General features: G+C 33.6%; 1 protein-coding gene across 1 annotated transcript in view; it reads left to right on the top strand.

Moving 5' to 3' along the window:
- ATP7A (ATPase copper transporting alpha) overlaps positions 1-17035 on the top strand; it is a 74773-nt gene that overhangs the window by 30121 nt on the left and 27617 nt on the right. Inside the window, exons 4-10 of the mRNA XM_081278020.1 lie at positions 5382-5585; positions 8863-9026; positions 10252-10413; positions 12008-12084; positions 12288-12513; positions 13729-13962; positions 15746-15837. Of these exons, the coding sequence (XP_081134146.1) occupies positions 5382-5585; positions 8863-9026; positions 10252-10413; positions 12008-12084; positions 12288-12513; positions 13729-13962; positions 15746-15837 (1159 nt within the window). The remainder of the gene's footprint in view (positions 1-5381; positions 5586-8862; positions 9027-10251; positions 10414-12007; positions 12085-12287; positions 12514-13728; positions 13963-15745; positions 15838-17035) is intronic.

The raw sequence follows: 17035 nt of genomic DNA, 5'->3' as shown, positions 1-17035 counted from the left end.
TAATAGAAATTTGAGTTTCTACTGTTAGCTATTATGAATAATATAACTGTGCTCTAAAAATGTGACACATAATTCCTTATTAGAAAATTTTACAAAATATTAAAGTTAAAGAGTCTCCAGTACCAAAAGACTGAAAAACATTTAGGGAATCTATAATTGCAAAAGGGAATAATTATGAAACTAGAAAGAAAATTTAAATTGGATAGATATATTGGAAGTGAGACTATATCAGGTAGCCATAAAAATGACTAAAATTAATTTTAGCAAAATTTAATTTTATCTGTTACCATTTACAGTGTTTTTATTTTTACTACTTACAGTTTTGAAAAACTTTCAAAATGACAGAATTTGAAATTATGTTGATTTGCATTTCAATAATTCATAATGTTGTTTTTTTTCAGAGTTTCTATAAAATCAAAATACTTTGGCATATATTTAGTATTATTTTGTCGATGAGGAATACCACCTAAATAAGTTTCGTTTATATCAGTATTATTAAAACAAGTTGCTTATAATATTCATTTGCATCTTACACATAGGAACCCAAATATAATTAATTTATATCACATATGATATAAAACTGAAGTATTTTTCACATTCAGATCTGGTATTTGTCATTACATTAAGCAAGGGCCCCATAAACTTTCAGACTAGACTCAAAAAGGAAGTTTTTCCTATTTACTTGAGTCTAAATTTTTGCAACTTGAAGTGTAGTTCACAGATCAGCAACATCAGCATCACTTGGCAGCATGTTAGAAATACAGACTCTCTAGCCCACTGCTGACTTATTGAACCCAAATCTACATTTTAATGAGCTCTCCAGGTAATTCTTATGTACATTAAAGTTTGAGAACACTGGTCTAAAAAATGTGCTCTGTTGATCTCTATGAATAAAATGAATTGAATTTATATTAGCCTTATTTACACAAAGTCCAGAATCTTCATTTAATCCAATAAAAATATATTAGCCAGGCACGGTGGCGCACACCTATAATCTAGCAGCTCGGGTGGCTAAGGCAGGAGGATCATGAGTTCAAAGCCAGCCTCAGCAAAAAGCAAGGTGATAAGCAACTCAGTGAGACCCTGTCTTTGAATAAAATACAAAAAAGGGCTGGGGATGTGGCTCAATGGTCTAATGTCCCTGAGTTCAACCCCTGGTACCCAAAATAATAATATTAAATAATATAATTTAAATAGCCACCATTTTATGATATCTTGTATAACAAATGAGAGCAGAGCTGCAACTTCCCAATTTCCTTAGGTGTTTTCAAAGATGGACTTGAGCAACAGAATTTCTTTTTTTCTTTCTTTTTTTGGTGATGCTTTTCCTCAAACCTGGGGTCTGACACATGGTAAGCAAGTGCTCTATTACTGAGCTAGACCCCTAGCCCAATAGGAGAAATTTTGATCAGACTAGTAATTGGAATTCAAGAGTACTTGTTCAGTCCCTGACACCATATAGAGATCCAGCTAGTCCTCGGGAACCATCAATACAACATGCTCAGTAACTTTTAACATTTTTTAAAATTTCAACCTATTACTGTCAAGGGCCCTATGAATTAATTATTCAAAAAATAATTATCAGAAACTGGTTATATGGCCTGCATCTGTTAGGGCTCATAAAAATATGTTAATAGATATGATAGGTTAAAATGAAACAAAACCCTGGCACAATGAATGTTACTCTAAAACAATTAGAGTTGCAACAACAGTGACCCATGTTATTGGGATTAAAGGTTGATATCAAATGACTTCAACCTGTGGTTCTGCTAGAGATCAATCAGTTCAAGATTCTACCACAATTGTGGCTAACCATTTTAATTTTCTGAGTATCAGTGTCAGAGCTAATCCTCTACTCAGAGTCTGCCCCTGTGACTTGTTCTCTGATGAAGGGATCAACGCCTTTTGCTTCTGTGTCCTGCATGGGTCATAAATGTTAAAGGAGGTTGTGAGAAAAATGGGAGACGCCTTTTATCACAACCATCACTATTGTCATTCTAGTAAAGTAAAAAGACATGCAATATGTGAAGTTTTCATTAACCAATTAAAGCACACAAAATACTCTTAAGTTTCTTCCTTTTATAACTTTTATGTTTTCAGTACTGAGGATTGAACTCAGGGGTGCTTTACCACTAAGCTACATCCTTAGCCCCTTTTTATTTGGAAACAGGTTCTTGCTGTGTTGCTGAAGCTGGCCTTGAATTTGTGATCCTCCCATGTCAGCCTCTTGAATCACTGGGATTGCAGTCATGTGCCACTGCACCAGGCTGTAATTTTTTTTTTGAATAATTTCAAACTTACAAGAAAATTGTCAGAACAGTACAAAGAAATCCTGTTTATCAATTTCATTTATATCCCCAGTTGTTCATATTTCATTACCTTTGTTTTCTCATTCTCTGATATACACTTATGTATATACATATATACATATGTGAATATTATTTTGTGTGTGAACTATTTGAGAGTAAATTGCAAACATGATGTTTATCATTGTTTTTCAGCCATTTTTAGATTATGTATTTGTTACATTACCCTGAGCCCCTTCCACTTTTGAGTATTGGATTGTAAATCCTTCAGATTTTTTAATAATTTCTAATTATTGTCTCAAGTATAGGAAAAACAACTTTCCTTTTAATTTATTTAAGCATAAGAAGTGTTGTAGAAAAGCTAATTACTGGGCTGGGGATGTGGCTCAAGCGGTAGCGCGCTCGCCTGGAATGCGTGCGGCCCGGGTTCGATCCTCAGCACCACATACCAACAAAAGATGTTGTGTCTGCCGAGAACTAAAAAAAAATAAATAAATAAATATTAAAAAATCTCTCTCTCTCTCTCCTCTCTCACTCTCTCTTTAAAAAAAAAAAAAAAGCTAATTACAAGCCAGCCAGGGGCTGGGGATATAGCTCAGTTGGGAGAGTGATTCCTTAGTATGCACAGAGGCCCTGGGTTCAATCTCCACCACCACCCAAAAAAGACAGACATACATCAACCATTTGTTCATTGTGACCTTTTAGTACTTCACTGTCTTTGTGAAAGGTAGAAGCTTTTGTTATTTGATTGCCACACTCACAGGACTAAAGGTCACAGTTTTATGACTCTTTATTTAGAAGTCATGTCTCAGTAACTGAAGGGTCCACCTCCGTGACTTTAATACTGTACTTCCAGAGTGTGAAAATTGCAGATGGTATTCAAGGTTACCTCTGGTACCTAAAATAACTAAATGACTCTGAAACAAGACTTACAGTGATGGGCACTACAAACCATTTTTTCTCATTGTCTAAGTTCACGATTAAGATTCAGTAGTAATTATGAGAGAATGAATGAAGTTTCTGGCTATATTAGAATAATGGATTTATTCAAAGCCCAAGTTATTACCTTTTGCTGAAGGAGCCTACTTTTTGAGTCCTTTAAGATAACAGTGAAGCTGGGTGAAGTTGCTCATGTCTGTAGTTCTAGCTACACTGGAGGCTGACACAGAAAGATTGCCAGTTGGAGGCCAGCCTGTTTCAATTTTTTTAAAGGGCTGGGTATCTGTCTCAGTTGTGCTTTCTTAGCATGGATAAGGCCCTGGTTTCAATCCTGAGTAGTGTAAACAAACAAATAAAACAAAAAGGGTGGTACTATTTGGTAAACTTTCTCCTTCAGTATTCTAAATAACATTATTATAATATGAATGAATAGTTTTCCAAAGTGATTCACTTAAGATTAGATATGGGGGGGGGGGCTGGGGTCGTGGCTCAGTGGTAGAGCACTCGCCTAGCATGTTGGAGGCACTAGGTTCGATCCTAAGCACCACATTAAAAAAATAAAAGGTATTGTATCCAACTATAAGTAAAATGTGTGTGTGTGTGTGTGTGTGTGTGTGTGTGTGTGTGTAAAAAGATCAAATATTGACAAGTTTAGGAATGGGGAAGAATATGGTCCTTTACTATTGAAACTGTCTTTTGCTGTACCCATATTGGGCCGCATGGCCATCAGCTGGGAGATTGGTGGAAGTGCAGAATCCCAGGTCCCAACTACAGTGTACAAAACCAGAATCTGCATTTTTTATTTGATGTTTTTAGATATTTGTGACAATAGAGTGTATTTTGACATATTATACATAAATGGATTATACCCCGTAACTTTATTTATTTATTTATTTTTATGTGGTGCTGAGTATTGAACCCAGGGCCTTGCACATGCTGGGCGAGCGCTCTACTACTAGCCACAACCCCAGCCCCTTATATGAGAAATCTGGGGAAATGATCAGGCTTTTGTTAAAGTTTCTTCCAAAGATGCTCTTCTTCAACATCCTGGAAACTGTGCATGCAAGGGTTCTTTTGTGCACTAGCCCAAATAGAATTGCATTGTTTTTTTTGGTCCAAGTGGGAGAAAGAACAACTTAGATAGGTCAGTAGAAATTTTCATATCACTTCTTCATGAACAGGAGAGGAAAAATTTTGGCATTTTTATAGGTGCAGAAATGTATTAGAATGATCTTTCCCTTTTGGGGAAGCGATTAATACCTCAATGGCTAAACTAGGACATATTTTCTGAGACTATAGGGGAGCTTCTGGGATGACAATTGTTCCATGGTTTATAAATATTCTATATAGAGATTCTCTGAATACTCCTTTATGCAAAATGAAGACTACTTCTTATTCCTTGCCTCTTATACTGTCCACAAAGACATTTTAAATGTGTGCTAACAATTCAAACTATAAGGAGCATCAGTAGAGGGAATTTGTTCTTCTCTCATTCTATCCCTGCCTTAACCCCACTCCAGAAGTAGTCACTGTTAAATTTGTTATATAGCTTTCCATGCTTTCTTATGCATATGCCCACAACATTTTAGATGAAATCATATTGCAATGCTGTTTTATAAACTGCTTTTTGTTCCACTTAATAGTCTTCCCTTGTCCAGGGTTTCACTTTTCATGTTTTCACTTACCTGGATTCAGTCACAGTCTGAAAATACTGTTTTGTTGTTGTCGTTTTGTGATAGGGATTAAACCCAGGGGCACTCTACCACCGAGTTACATTTCCCAGCCTTTTATATTTTTTGAAACAGGATTTTGCTAAGGTGCCCATTCCTGCCTCAAATTTACAATCTCCTGCCTCAGTTTCTCAAATTACTGGAATTACAGGAATGTGCCACCATACCTGGCTGAAAGACAGACTGTATTTGCATAGCTTTCAGTACAGTATATTGGGCACTGTTGAAACTGGAAGTTAATGCTGGGAAAGTGTAAAGACTACATATTTGCTGAGGATTGTAGGACTTTTTGGTTTTAAATAAATGGGTTGGCAGTGTTTGGGGATGTGGATTGTAATATGTGACAAGGTGGCAGTTGGAGAATAATCAATATCACAAATTAAAAGAATCTTTCCCTTTCTTCTAGATACAAATGAACCATTAGTAGTGATAGCTCAGCCCTCATCAGAAATTCCACCTTTGTCATCAACTATTGAATTTAATAAGACAATGACACCAGTTCATAATAAGGAGGAGGCGAAGACTTCATCTAAGTGTTACATACAGGTTACCGGCATGACTTGTGCTTCTTGTGTAGCAAACATTGAAAGGAATTTAAGGCGTGAAGAAGGTAAGGCACTTAATGCTTGATATTTTGTATACTAATTTTCTTTTCCTTTTGTTCTCTTATGTGTTTTGTAACCACATTTATGATTCTTCATAAATACTGTCAGTGATATGCTGAACCACCCTGATGTCCTAATAGCCAGTTTTTGTTAGTGTTATCTCGTTTACCTCATGGTTACATTTTAATGTCAATGACAATTACAGAAAAAAATAGCAGAAGGAAATACACAGGATTACTTTTCTTTATGAATCATGGCGACAATGGATTTTAAGAAACAAATTTTCTGTTAAAGCTATGCTTAAAACTGAAAATTAGAATCCATCAGGGTTTCAGTGTTACCATACCTGGATCAAGCAGTCGATCAAAAACAATATTTTTTTAAACTATATTTGTTCTTTTCTAACAGTTTGATATCTGATCTTTGCTTATGGTAAAACTGTGCAAAATTGCTTAATATTGTGTCCAGATTTTAAGTTATAAATTTTAGAACATCTATACCACAATTTTTTAATTCAATCATGCTCAGATGTTTTAGCTTATTATATACATTCATACTTATAGACTTTCAGTATAACAGGATTCTTCTTAACCATTCAGATGTTACAGTTATTATATATTGATTATGTATTATGTTTAATGAGATCTAAGTCTTAGTTTTGGTACTTAGGTTGTCCTAACCTACAAAATATCTCAGTCATACATTCACAAGGGTTGGATAAGGAAATAAGGATGAGTGTAAACTTACCCTCATCATTGTGTAAATAACTCCAAGTGTATGTAATAATCACAACATCTATGTATTAAGGTGAAAACATTATTTCAACAAAATATATGATATACAGAGCCATCTTCAGTTTAATACTATCTTATCTGCATTCTGTTATGTCTGCATCCTTCATTACAGCCCCCCATGATTTTAAACTGGATGTGGTAAACTCTTAAGTTATTTTGATTATTTCAAAAAAGAGGGAGGTTGCCAAGCAAATGAACAAAAAGAAGCTAGCAAGGTTCCTGTTTAATTAGAGAACTGAATATTTTGGGGCAATTCAGAAATTGGCTTTTTATGAAACAAGCAATACCTGTACCATTTACAAAACTTTTTTAATTCATTCAGCACTTTGTTCCATTTACTATATACTGTACCCTTTATCACCTCTTAGCCCAATTAGGTATATTGCTACCCTTGCTTGGGTCACTATATTCACTTTTCTTAAACTAAGTAGCATTAGCATTTACTCAATTAAGTGTGCATTATATTTCTAAAAATGAATAGAGTCAGCGAAAGTAAAATTCAGTTGTAGAGCAGGTGCTTTTTTAAAAAAAAATTCATTCTGGGTTTAATTTCCACTACCAAAAAGAAGAAAAAGAAAATAATCGAAAGAGTTCCAATTATAGTTAGAGGAATTTTTAAAAATTAACTATATAAGTGATTGAATTTTTATATTTTTAATTTATATTTTTTAATTTTTTGTAGTTGTAGATGGACAGAATGTATTTGTCTATTTTTATGTGGTTCTGAGGATCAAACCCAGTGCCTCACACATACTAGATGAACGCTCTGCCATTGAGCTACAACCCCAGCCCCTGAACATAAGTTTCAACATTTTTGAAATTGAAAAATTGTATTTCCTTTCTGTTTCTGCTTAGCTATAGATTACAATCAACTGAAGCAAAAAGATTTTTTTCCCTCTTTCTGTATACCCTTCTCTTCCTATTGATATTCTTCTTGTAAACTGATCATCTCAATTATTTGGTACCCATAAAGCCCAAAATGCATAGAGTTTGTATATTAGGTACTTTTAAACTTGAAACTATTATTAAATTAATATTCAGTATTTTTTTTTCCTTCCTGTCAAACTGCAGAGCTGACCTATGAACTATTAGCTCCATTTCCTGTCAGATAGCCACCAAGTACCACAGATTCCTAGAAAGGGCTGCTATTCTGCTGTGTGGAGTTAATTATCTTCTTGCAGTGATAGCAGTAGCTAGTCTACATAAGTGAAATGGATTTTTTTAAAGAGAGAGAGAGAGAGAGAGAGAGAGAGAGAGAGAGAGAGAGAGAGAGAGAGAGAGAATTTTTTAATATTTATTTTTTAGTTTTTGGCAGACACAACATCTTTGTATGTGGTGCTGAGGATCGAACCTGGGCTGCACGCATGCCAGGCGAGCGTGCTACCGCTTGAGCCACATCCCCAGCCCCTGAAATGGATTTTAACAAAAGTTTGTACCAACAAACAGCAGTCATGTTGATTGCTTTGTTAGCAAGTTGTATGACACTTTTTTTTCCCCAAAGAATAAGAGACTTTTAGCTTAGTGTGTGCTAGACAATGAAACTGAAGAATTTTAAGAAATGATTATTATTTAATAATATTACAATATGTACATTGGTATATTCTTGGATTCTTTGCTACAATTGTGATGATTGTCTAAGTTCCTATCTCCAGAAATCTATCTTATTAGCTTCTAAAAATGCTTATGTTTACAAGTATAGTCAATTTACCGATTACAATCCATAGGGCTTACTTGGATCCCAATTCAAGCAAAAAACTGTTAAACTAATGAATAGTTATAATACAATTTGTAGAAATGTGAATACTTCCTGAGTATTTGATGATAATGAAGAATTATTTTAGGTGCAAAATGGTATTATGGTTATTCATTTATATTTTGCGTTGCTGGGGCTCTGTGCAAGATAAGCAAGCATTCTACAACTGAGATACACCCCAACCCTATTTTGATTATCTTTGGGGTCTTTATCTTTGAGAAATACATATTTAAATATTTACACATGAAATGATATAACATCTGGGATTTTCTTCAACATAATCCAGGTAGAGGGCGAGGAATACCATGAGTAGTAATATAGATAAATAAAAGCTGGGTGTGGTGGCACATACCTGTAGTCCTAGCTACTTCCCAAGGATCACTTGTGCCCATGCGTTAGAGGCTAGTCTGGGCAACATAGGGAGATCCTGTCTCTTAAAAGAAAAAGAAAATTGGCCAAGTAGTGTTGATAATTGTAGAATCTGGGTGATGTTTGCATCAAGTTATTTGTGTTTTTCCTCTCTTATGGGTATATAACTGAAACTTTCCATAAAAGGTTTATGAAGGACAAAGAGTTTTATTTGGTTTGGGTTCAAGACTTGTATAAAGTTAAGTAATTAATTTTACTTTGATCCTTTATAGTTAAATGAAAAAATACAAAAATATAATTATAACATTACTTTTTTTAGAAGGACTATTATCTCTATTGTTTTATTCTCTCTATGAATGTTCCTAGGAATATATTCTGTACTTGTTGCCCTGATGGCTGGCAAGGCAGAAGTAAGATATAATCCTACTGTTATACAACCACCATTGATAGCAGAATTCATCCGAGACCTTGGATTTGGTGCCACTTTGATAGAAAATGCTGATGAAGGGGATGGTGTTTTGGAACTTGTTGTAAGTAAGACTTTTTGTATGGTTAATAAAATTTCCAGGGAAACTTGGTGAGGGTTCATAGAAAAGTTCTGAAGATAAAGGCTGGGAAAATAAGATATATAATGAAATAAAGGAAAGATAAAATATGAGTTTGTGGTGGTCTTCAAGCATAGAATATAATTGTTGTATGTTCATTAAGAATTAGGTTTGAATGAGTAAATGAAAATCAACTTTTTAATGTAGCATGATTTCTATCTAGTAAAGAATGAATTCCAGATACACTAAAGATTTAAATTTTATAAATGAATTTACAGAACAGATGTAGGGCATACTGGTTTCAAATGGTCATTTTCCAAAAAAGATCATGTTCTCCAACCTGGAAAATCAGCTGCTAGGGTTCTTTCCTATAGAAATATGAGCATATATAAAGTTATATTTGTTATAAAACTTTAAGAACAAAAATTTAGATCCAACCTAAATGACTTTTAATAAGAAATGGCTATATAAATTAAGTGTAGACATGTTATGGAACAAAATACAGCTATTTAAAAGAATAACAATACAGCCAGGCACAGTGGCACATGCCTGTAATCCCTCTAAGTTGCCCAGGCTGGCCTCAAACTTGCTATCTTCCTACCTTAGCCTCCCAGGTTGCCAGTGTTAAAGGTGTGCACCTGTGATAGGCCTGGCCTATTGTTTTTCTTTGAGGAAAGGATTTGCTGAGGTCCTCACATAGTCATTCTGAAAATCCTGCCCATTCAATTTAAATTTTAATACACAACTAAACAATAACCCAACTTAAGATGTAGAGAAAACCATATCTTTATAGACACAAAGTTGAAACTTTTTAGTCACCTATTAACTTTCACTAAAAGTAATATTAAAGGCTATATACTTCAGCAGGATGCAAAAAAATCTAGAGAGAAGCAAGGCATTTAGATATGAGAAACAATGAGAGATACCAAATCCTCTATTACTTAGTAGTAGGGACAGGAAGAGATAGATTTTTAATGAAATACTATTTTATCTAACCTATAGTAGTTAGGACTATATATCTTTGTTTCATGTAATATAAATATGATATTCTAATATAAAATATAAAAATGATATTCTAATGATAATATCTGAAGCATACTAACAGGACAGATAAGATTTTTCATAAGAGTCCTTTTAGTTAAAAGTACTAACTCATATTTAATGGAAGAAAAAGAATATTTCTTAATAACAAAGGCTTTTTCTTCAACAGGTAAGAGGAATGACATGTGCCTCTTGTGTACATAAAATAGAGTCTACTCTCACAAAACACAGAGGGGTCTTCTACTGCTCTGTGGCCCTGGCAACAAACAAAGCACATATTAAATATGATCCAGAAATTATTGGTCCCAGAGATATTATCCATACAATTGAAGTAAGTACCAAGGCTTTGCACCTCTGTATTCTTACTTACTTAACCAACACCTCAGTATATTACATCTGTTTTGCTTCAGATAGAGATAATGAAAAAAAATCTGACCCCTTTGGATATTCCAGACAAGATCTCTCTATCTCAAAATCTAATGCAAATGTTTCTGATTTTTTTCTTTGGTCTTTGTTAGGAAAATTTAAGCAAAGGTACATTTAAAGCACTATTAATTACAAACAGACTTAAGTTAGAACTACAACTCACTTAAAATATTTAGAAAATGGAAGTGAAGACTTTTTATGTGTGTGGTGCTGGGGATCAAACTTAGGGCTTCACACATGTTAGGCATAAGCTATACCATAAGCTATACTCTAAGTATACCATAAGCTATAGAAAATGGAAATAAATCAGATTTGTTATGAGTAAGATTTTTGTTAATCACTAAGCAGATGAAGCATCATGTTAGATACATTGTTAGGTCAAAGCAAAAACTCTGTTTTTAAGTTAAAGTAAAAGAATTAAAAAGACAAGCCCTTTTCTTTGCACCATATTTATCCTGTGTTCTTTGGCAAATTTTAAGCAATAATACATGGAAAGTCCTTTAAAAATTTCAGTGTGCTGTAAAATTGATTTTCCAATAATCTGAAGTATATTAATAATTCAGAGAAGATCCAATTAGTAAAGGTAACAATACCATTAACATCTTAGTGAAGCTAGAATTATTGAGTACCTATGACACAAAGGTATCATATTGACATGAAGGTACTCAATAATGCAAGATTGCAAAGCTTCAATTCCTAATTCCCATAGCAGCATAGCCATCTTAATTTTGGAGGTGAGGATACTCAGGTTATGAGAAGTTACTTGTCCATAACTGGTAAGTATAACTGGGATTTGAACCTAATCACTCTGACTCTCTTCTCTGTACTACACTACCGAGATGTAAGATGGCAACAGTTTTCCTAGCAGTTAAAAATATAGTGTATGTTAGTATCTAAACTCATGTGAGTCTCACTTAGGTGTAATTTCCTTTTTACACTTTGTTTTATTGGGGGAAATGATTTTCATTTAAGTTCTATTTCTGATGGAATCAGAATCAAGACTAGCATACATGAGGCCTTGAATAATGTATTTAGTATGGTGGTAGCTTTTGTGAACTATTTTTTAAAAAACTTTTTGGTTAGTTGTAATTGGACACAATACTTTAATTTTATTTATTTATTTTTATGTGGTGCTGAGGATTGAACCTAGCGACTCCCACGTGCAAGAGGAGCACGCTATCGCCAAGCCACAACCCCAGCCCTTTTGTGAACTATTAGTGAGAACCTCTACTGAGGACAACTGCAGTTGAGTTAAATTGTTAGTTTGAGAGAAGAAAGATAGACATTAACTAAAATTAAGGAAATATTAACTTATTTGATGAAATATTAGAAACAAAGGTAATCAACATCAGGAAGCACATAATCTACATATTTCCCAGAGGGACTTACACTCAGTAATTGAACTGAATTGCTCTAAATAACAATATCATGGCTTAGAATTTCTCTATATAATATTTATATGTTGAGTGAAATAATTGTTTTCTCATGAATTTCCTTAGAGCTTAGGTTTTGAAGCTTCTTTGGTCAAGAAGGATCGGTCAGCAAGTCACCTAGACCATAAACGAGAAATAAGACAGTAAGTACTTTTTTGGGATGTCAGTAAAAAAAACAGATTTTGACTCTCATTGAAAATTTAACTTCCTGATAGCATATGAGTTTTTATGTCATCCTTATACTAGGTAGAAAGGTTACAATTTGAATTTCTTTATAGTATATAGCATCTTTAACCATTAGTTACTTAATAAATTATGTTTCTTTTCTTACTTTTTTCCATGTAAGATGGAGACGGTCCTTCCTTGTGAGCCTATTTTTCTGTATTCCTGTAATGGGGCTGATGATATATATGATGGTTATGGACCACCACCTTACAACTCTTCACCATAATCGGAACATTAGTAATGAGGAAATGATCAACATTCATTCTTCTATGTTCCTGGAGCGCCAGATCCTGCCAGGATTGTCCATTATGAATTTGCTGTCTTTTTTATTATGTGTACCTGTACAGGCAAGTGAAATATAGCATGCATATTTGGTAGTAATGCAAAAATATCCAAAATGTGGCCGGGGAAGTTATTTCTGATTGCAAAACAGGTATTAGTGAGATATCTGATCATTTTATGTTGGATGTTTTACAAAACTAATTTTAAACTGAATAGTTAGTTGAAGTACATAAAAGATGTCATTTAATTCCTAAGAATGTTGTTAATGACAAAGCAGAGAACAAGAATTCAGATTTTTGGATTTGATATTCATATCTATTTCTGAATATAGCTTTATATTTATTATTTTTCCTTGGCACTTCGGTTTCTTACTTTCTATATGTTTTCAACCCTTGTTTTGAGATAAACTTTTTATATATATATATTTATTTTTTAGTTGGACACAATACCTTTATTTTATTTATTTATTTTTACGTGGTGCTGAGGATCAAACCCAGGGCCTTGCACGTGCTAGGCAATCACTTTACCACTGAGCCACAACCCCAGCCCTTGAGATGAACTTTGTGGAATAGAACACTTCCATTTAATAAATTTATTCCTTTATTTGATCCTTATAAAAGGTAATAATGATTTTAAAAACATCTTAGTATGTTTCTCATACTAATGAAAATGAGCTTTCCAGTTATGTTTACCAACAAATGCAGCCAATAGATCCAATAGCTTGTAAAATACCACTTAGGATGACTAATGGTACTAGGTGAAGGGGTTGAGTTTTATGAATCTGATATTACTACATACATATATAAATACACCACAGTGAATCCTAACATTACATCCTAATTAGGGATCCTAATTAGAATAAGATATAGTCCGTGCTCATATAAATGTATCAAAATAGATTCTACTGTTATTATAACATTTAACATGTATAACAAAAACATTTTAAAATCCTGACCAAAATGTAAATTTTTGTCCTTGTTGTTGTGTTTTGTTAATATCAAAAAGAAAAATCCAAGAACTAGCTATCTTTCCTTATAATGTGAAATATCCATTGGATCACAAAAGATAGCCCTCAAGGACTTGTACAGCAATTTGAATCTCTCTTTCTACATCCACATCTGCTAAAATATAAACTTGCCTCAGCTTAAAAATCTTCCCTTATATTTGTGTATCAGTTAAAAGCCAAAGGAATTGTAGATATTGATACTTTAAGTTGTTGAAGTGTACATGTGGATTTTGGTATTTTTAAATACTGAATGATTATCATTCCTATATTACAGTTTTTTGGAGGCTGGTACTTCTATATTCAAGCTTACAAAGCATTGAAGCATAAGACAGCAAATATGGATGTACTGATTGTGCTGGCAACCACCATTGCATTTGCCTACTCTTTGGTTATTCTTCTGGTTGCAATGTATGAGAGAGCCAAAGTGAACCCTATTACTTTCTTTGACACACCTCCTATGTTGTTTGTGTTTATTGCACTAGGCCGATGGCTGGAACATATAGCAAAGGTAAAGTAATAAAGGTTGATGTTTATTAAAATCCTGGGTATCAGATAAATGACCACAGTATTTTCTACATTGATTATTATATAGTAAACCATTTACTGCAATAAGTAGGTTTTGGGAAAAATTGGTTTTTAAAATTTACTTTTATTGGTGCATTATAATTACACATAATAATGGGATTTGTTGTTACATATTCATATATGCATATAATGTAATTTGGTTAATTCCATTCCCCAGTACCTCCCCTTTGAACATTTTTTATTAGTGCATTTGAATGGTTTCATTGTGACATATAAGTACATGCCAATAACATACTCTGATTTATCTACTTCCCCATTACCTTCCTTTAGTTTTCCCTCCCCTTTCTCCTGATTCCCTTTCATGAAAGAAGTATTTTTGTTTTGGTAATATTTAAGTTGAATAGTACTTTAATAGATTTAACAAATTTATAGAATAAAGTATGTACATGGTTATTTTAAGAGGGAGATATTTGAGAAACACTTATTTATATCACATTACTAATTAAAAGACTGATGTAACCACATGGTTTAAAATAATGATGGAAAAATTTCATCCATGGTCCCATGTTATAATTTAAGTTGCTTTCTAATTCCTTTCTATTTAAGATTTGCAAACATAATGTATATTTAGCACTTTGTATCCTTAACTCTATAAAGTTTTTTCCCCAGTTTTTGCAGTCTAGAGAATTATTTCATATTTCTTTCTTTTTTTTTTTTATGGGGCATACCAGGGGTTGAACTCGGGCACTCAACCACTGAGCCACATCCCCAGCCCTGTTTTCTATTTCATTTAGAGACAGAGTCTCACTGAGTTGCTCAGCACCTCCTTTTTGCTGAGCTAGCTTTGAACTTGTGATCCTCCTGCCTCAGCCTACCAACTGCTGGGATTACAGGTGTGCATCATCGCACCTGGCAATTATTAATATTTCTGAATAATAGCATATTAAGTCAGCATTCTTTAGTTTACTATTCTGCTTTTGTTCACAATTAGGTTGTTTCCATTTTTAAAAAAATTTAGATAATTCTGCATTGAACATATTCATGTCTAATAGTTATTTCCTTTGAACTAGTATCTTTATTGAAATTATAAAGAATGTGATTACCAGGTTAAAGGGCATGAAACTTTCTCTGTTTCTTGCTATAAGTTGTAGCCAGAAGTGTTTTGCCGTCAAGGGTATGTCAGTGAACTAGTGTACTACAACCTAATCAGCATTGCATTTTATCTAAATCTTTGCAAAGTTATTAGGCATTAAATGATATTAATGGGTTGCTTTAGCTTATATTTTTTTTTTCCATTAGTAATACACACTATTCCATGCAGTGGATATTTATATTTATTTTTAAATGATTTGCCTATTATGTCCTTTTCCAATGTATTTATTGAATTCCTAATATTTTCTTTTTAATGTATACTTTTCATAAAATATATTTAATACTTTCAATATTTTGTATGCTTCATTTCTAAATATTTTATTGTAGTTATAGATGGACAAAATGCCTTTATTTTATTTATTTATTTTTATGTGGTGCTGAGGATCAAACTCAGTGCCTCACGCATACTAGGCAAGTGCTCTGTCACTGAGCTACAGCCCCAGCCCTACTTCATATTTTTGATATGAACTTTTTTCTCGTTTGAACATATTAATATTTCCAAAGCTGACTTTTTGGTAAATGTTAAAGTTATATCTTAATTTTAATTAAGATCTGAACATTCTATTTCTTAGCATTGCTAATGTATTTGCTAATGTATTTGTTTTAATTTATAGGGCAAAACATCAGAGGCTCTTGCAAAGCTGATTTCACTACAAGCTACAGAAGCAACTATTGTAACTCTTAACTCTGAAAATATCCTCCTGAGGTATTTATCTTCATTCTTTTCCTTTCTCTTTTTTTTAACTTCTTACAGAAATTTTCAAATATACCCGGCAGTAGAGAGAAAAGTTTCATAAGACCACATAATCCATCTCCCAGACTTAACAGTTTTCCATATTTTGCCACGCTTTACTTCATCTAGTCATTTTATCTTTCTTTCTGTTGTTATAGTAGAAGTTTAGGCCAGCCTGGGCAACCTAGTGAGACCCTGTCTCAAAAACAAACAAACAAACAAACAAAAAAGACTGGAGATGTAACTCAGTGGTGGATTACCCCTGGGTTCAATCACCAGTACTTCCCAAAAACAGCATATCCAAACCATATTGTTTTATTGCTAAAATTCTGTATAAATACTTCTAAAAAGGGGGACATATTCCATTTTACATCTATCAAAGTAAACAATGATTCCTTAATGTTTTCTTTTTTTGAACCCAGGGGTGCTTTACCACTGAGCCATATCCCCAGTGCTTTTTATTTGTTTTTATTTTGAGATAAGAGTCTCATTAAATTGCTGAGACTGGCCTTGAATTTGCAATTCTCCTCCTGCCTCAGCCTCTTAAGTCACTGGGATTGCAGGTGTGCACCATCATGCCCAGCTACTTAATGTCTTCTAATAATCAATCCGTATTCACATTTCTCCTTTTGTCTCCAAAATGTCTTAAGTATCTTTGTTTGAAATAGAATTCAAATAACATCACTGTATCATTTGCAGTTTTTAAAAATTAGTTGAGTTTTGCCAGGCATGGTGGCATGTTCCTGTAATCCCAGTGGCTCAAAGCCAGTCTCAGCAACTTATTGAGGCCCCACGCAACTCAGTGAGACCCTTCTCTAAATAGCTGGGGATGTGTCTCAGTGGTTAAGCCCCCACTGGGTTCAATCCCTGATACCAAAAAACATTATTTGAGTTTTTATTGACACCCAATATTTGTAAATATTTGAGATGCAGTGTGATGTTTTGATTCATGTATACATCCCTATCATGTATCTTATGTTTCTTTTAATCTAGAATATCTCCTTCCTCTCTTTCTCCCCACCCCCAATATAATTGACTTGTTGAAGAAGCATCCATCAGTTGTTCTATATAATATTCCACTATCTAAATTTGTCTCTTAGCTTTCTTGTGGTATCATTTAACTTGTTTATTTTTATTGTTTTGGTACTGGAGATTGAACCCAGGGGTGATT

The sequence above is a fragment of the Spermophilus citellus genome (assembly GCF_964194105.1).
Source record: "Spermophilus citellus genome assembly, chromosome: X".
Classification (NCBI taxonomy): domain Eukaryota; kingdom Metazoa; phylum Chordata; class Mammalia; order Rodentia; family Sciuridae; genus Spermophilus; species Spermophilus citellus.
The sequence above is the reverse complement of the archived record's forward strand: the minus strand, read 5'-3'. Positions and strand labels throughout refer to the sequence as shown.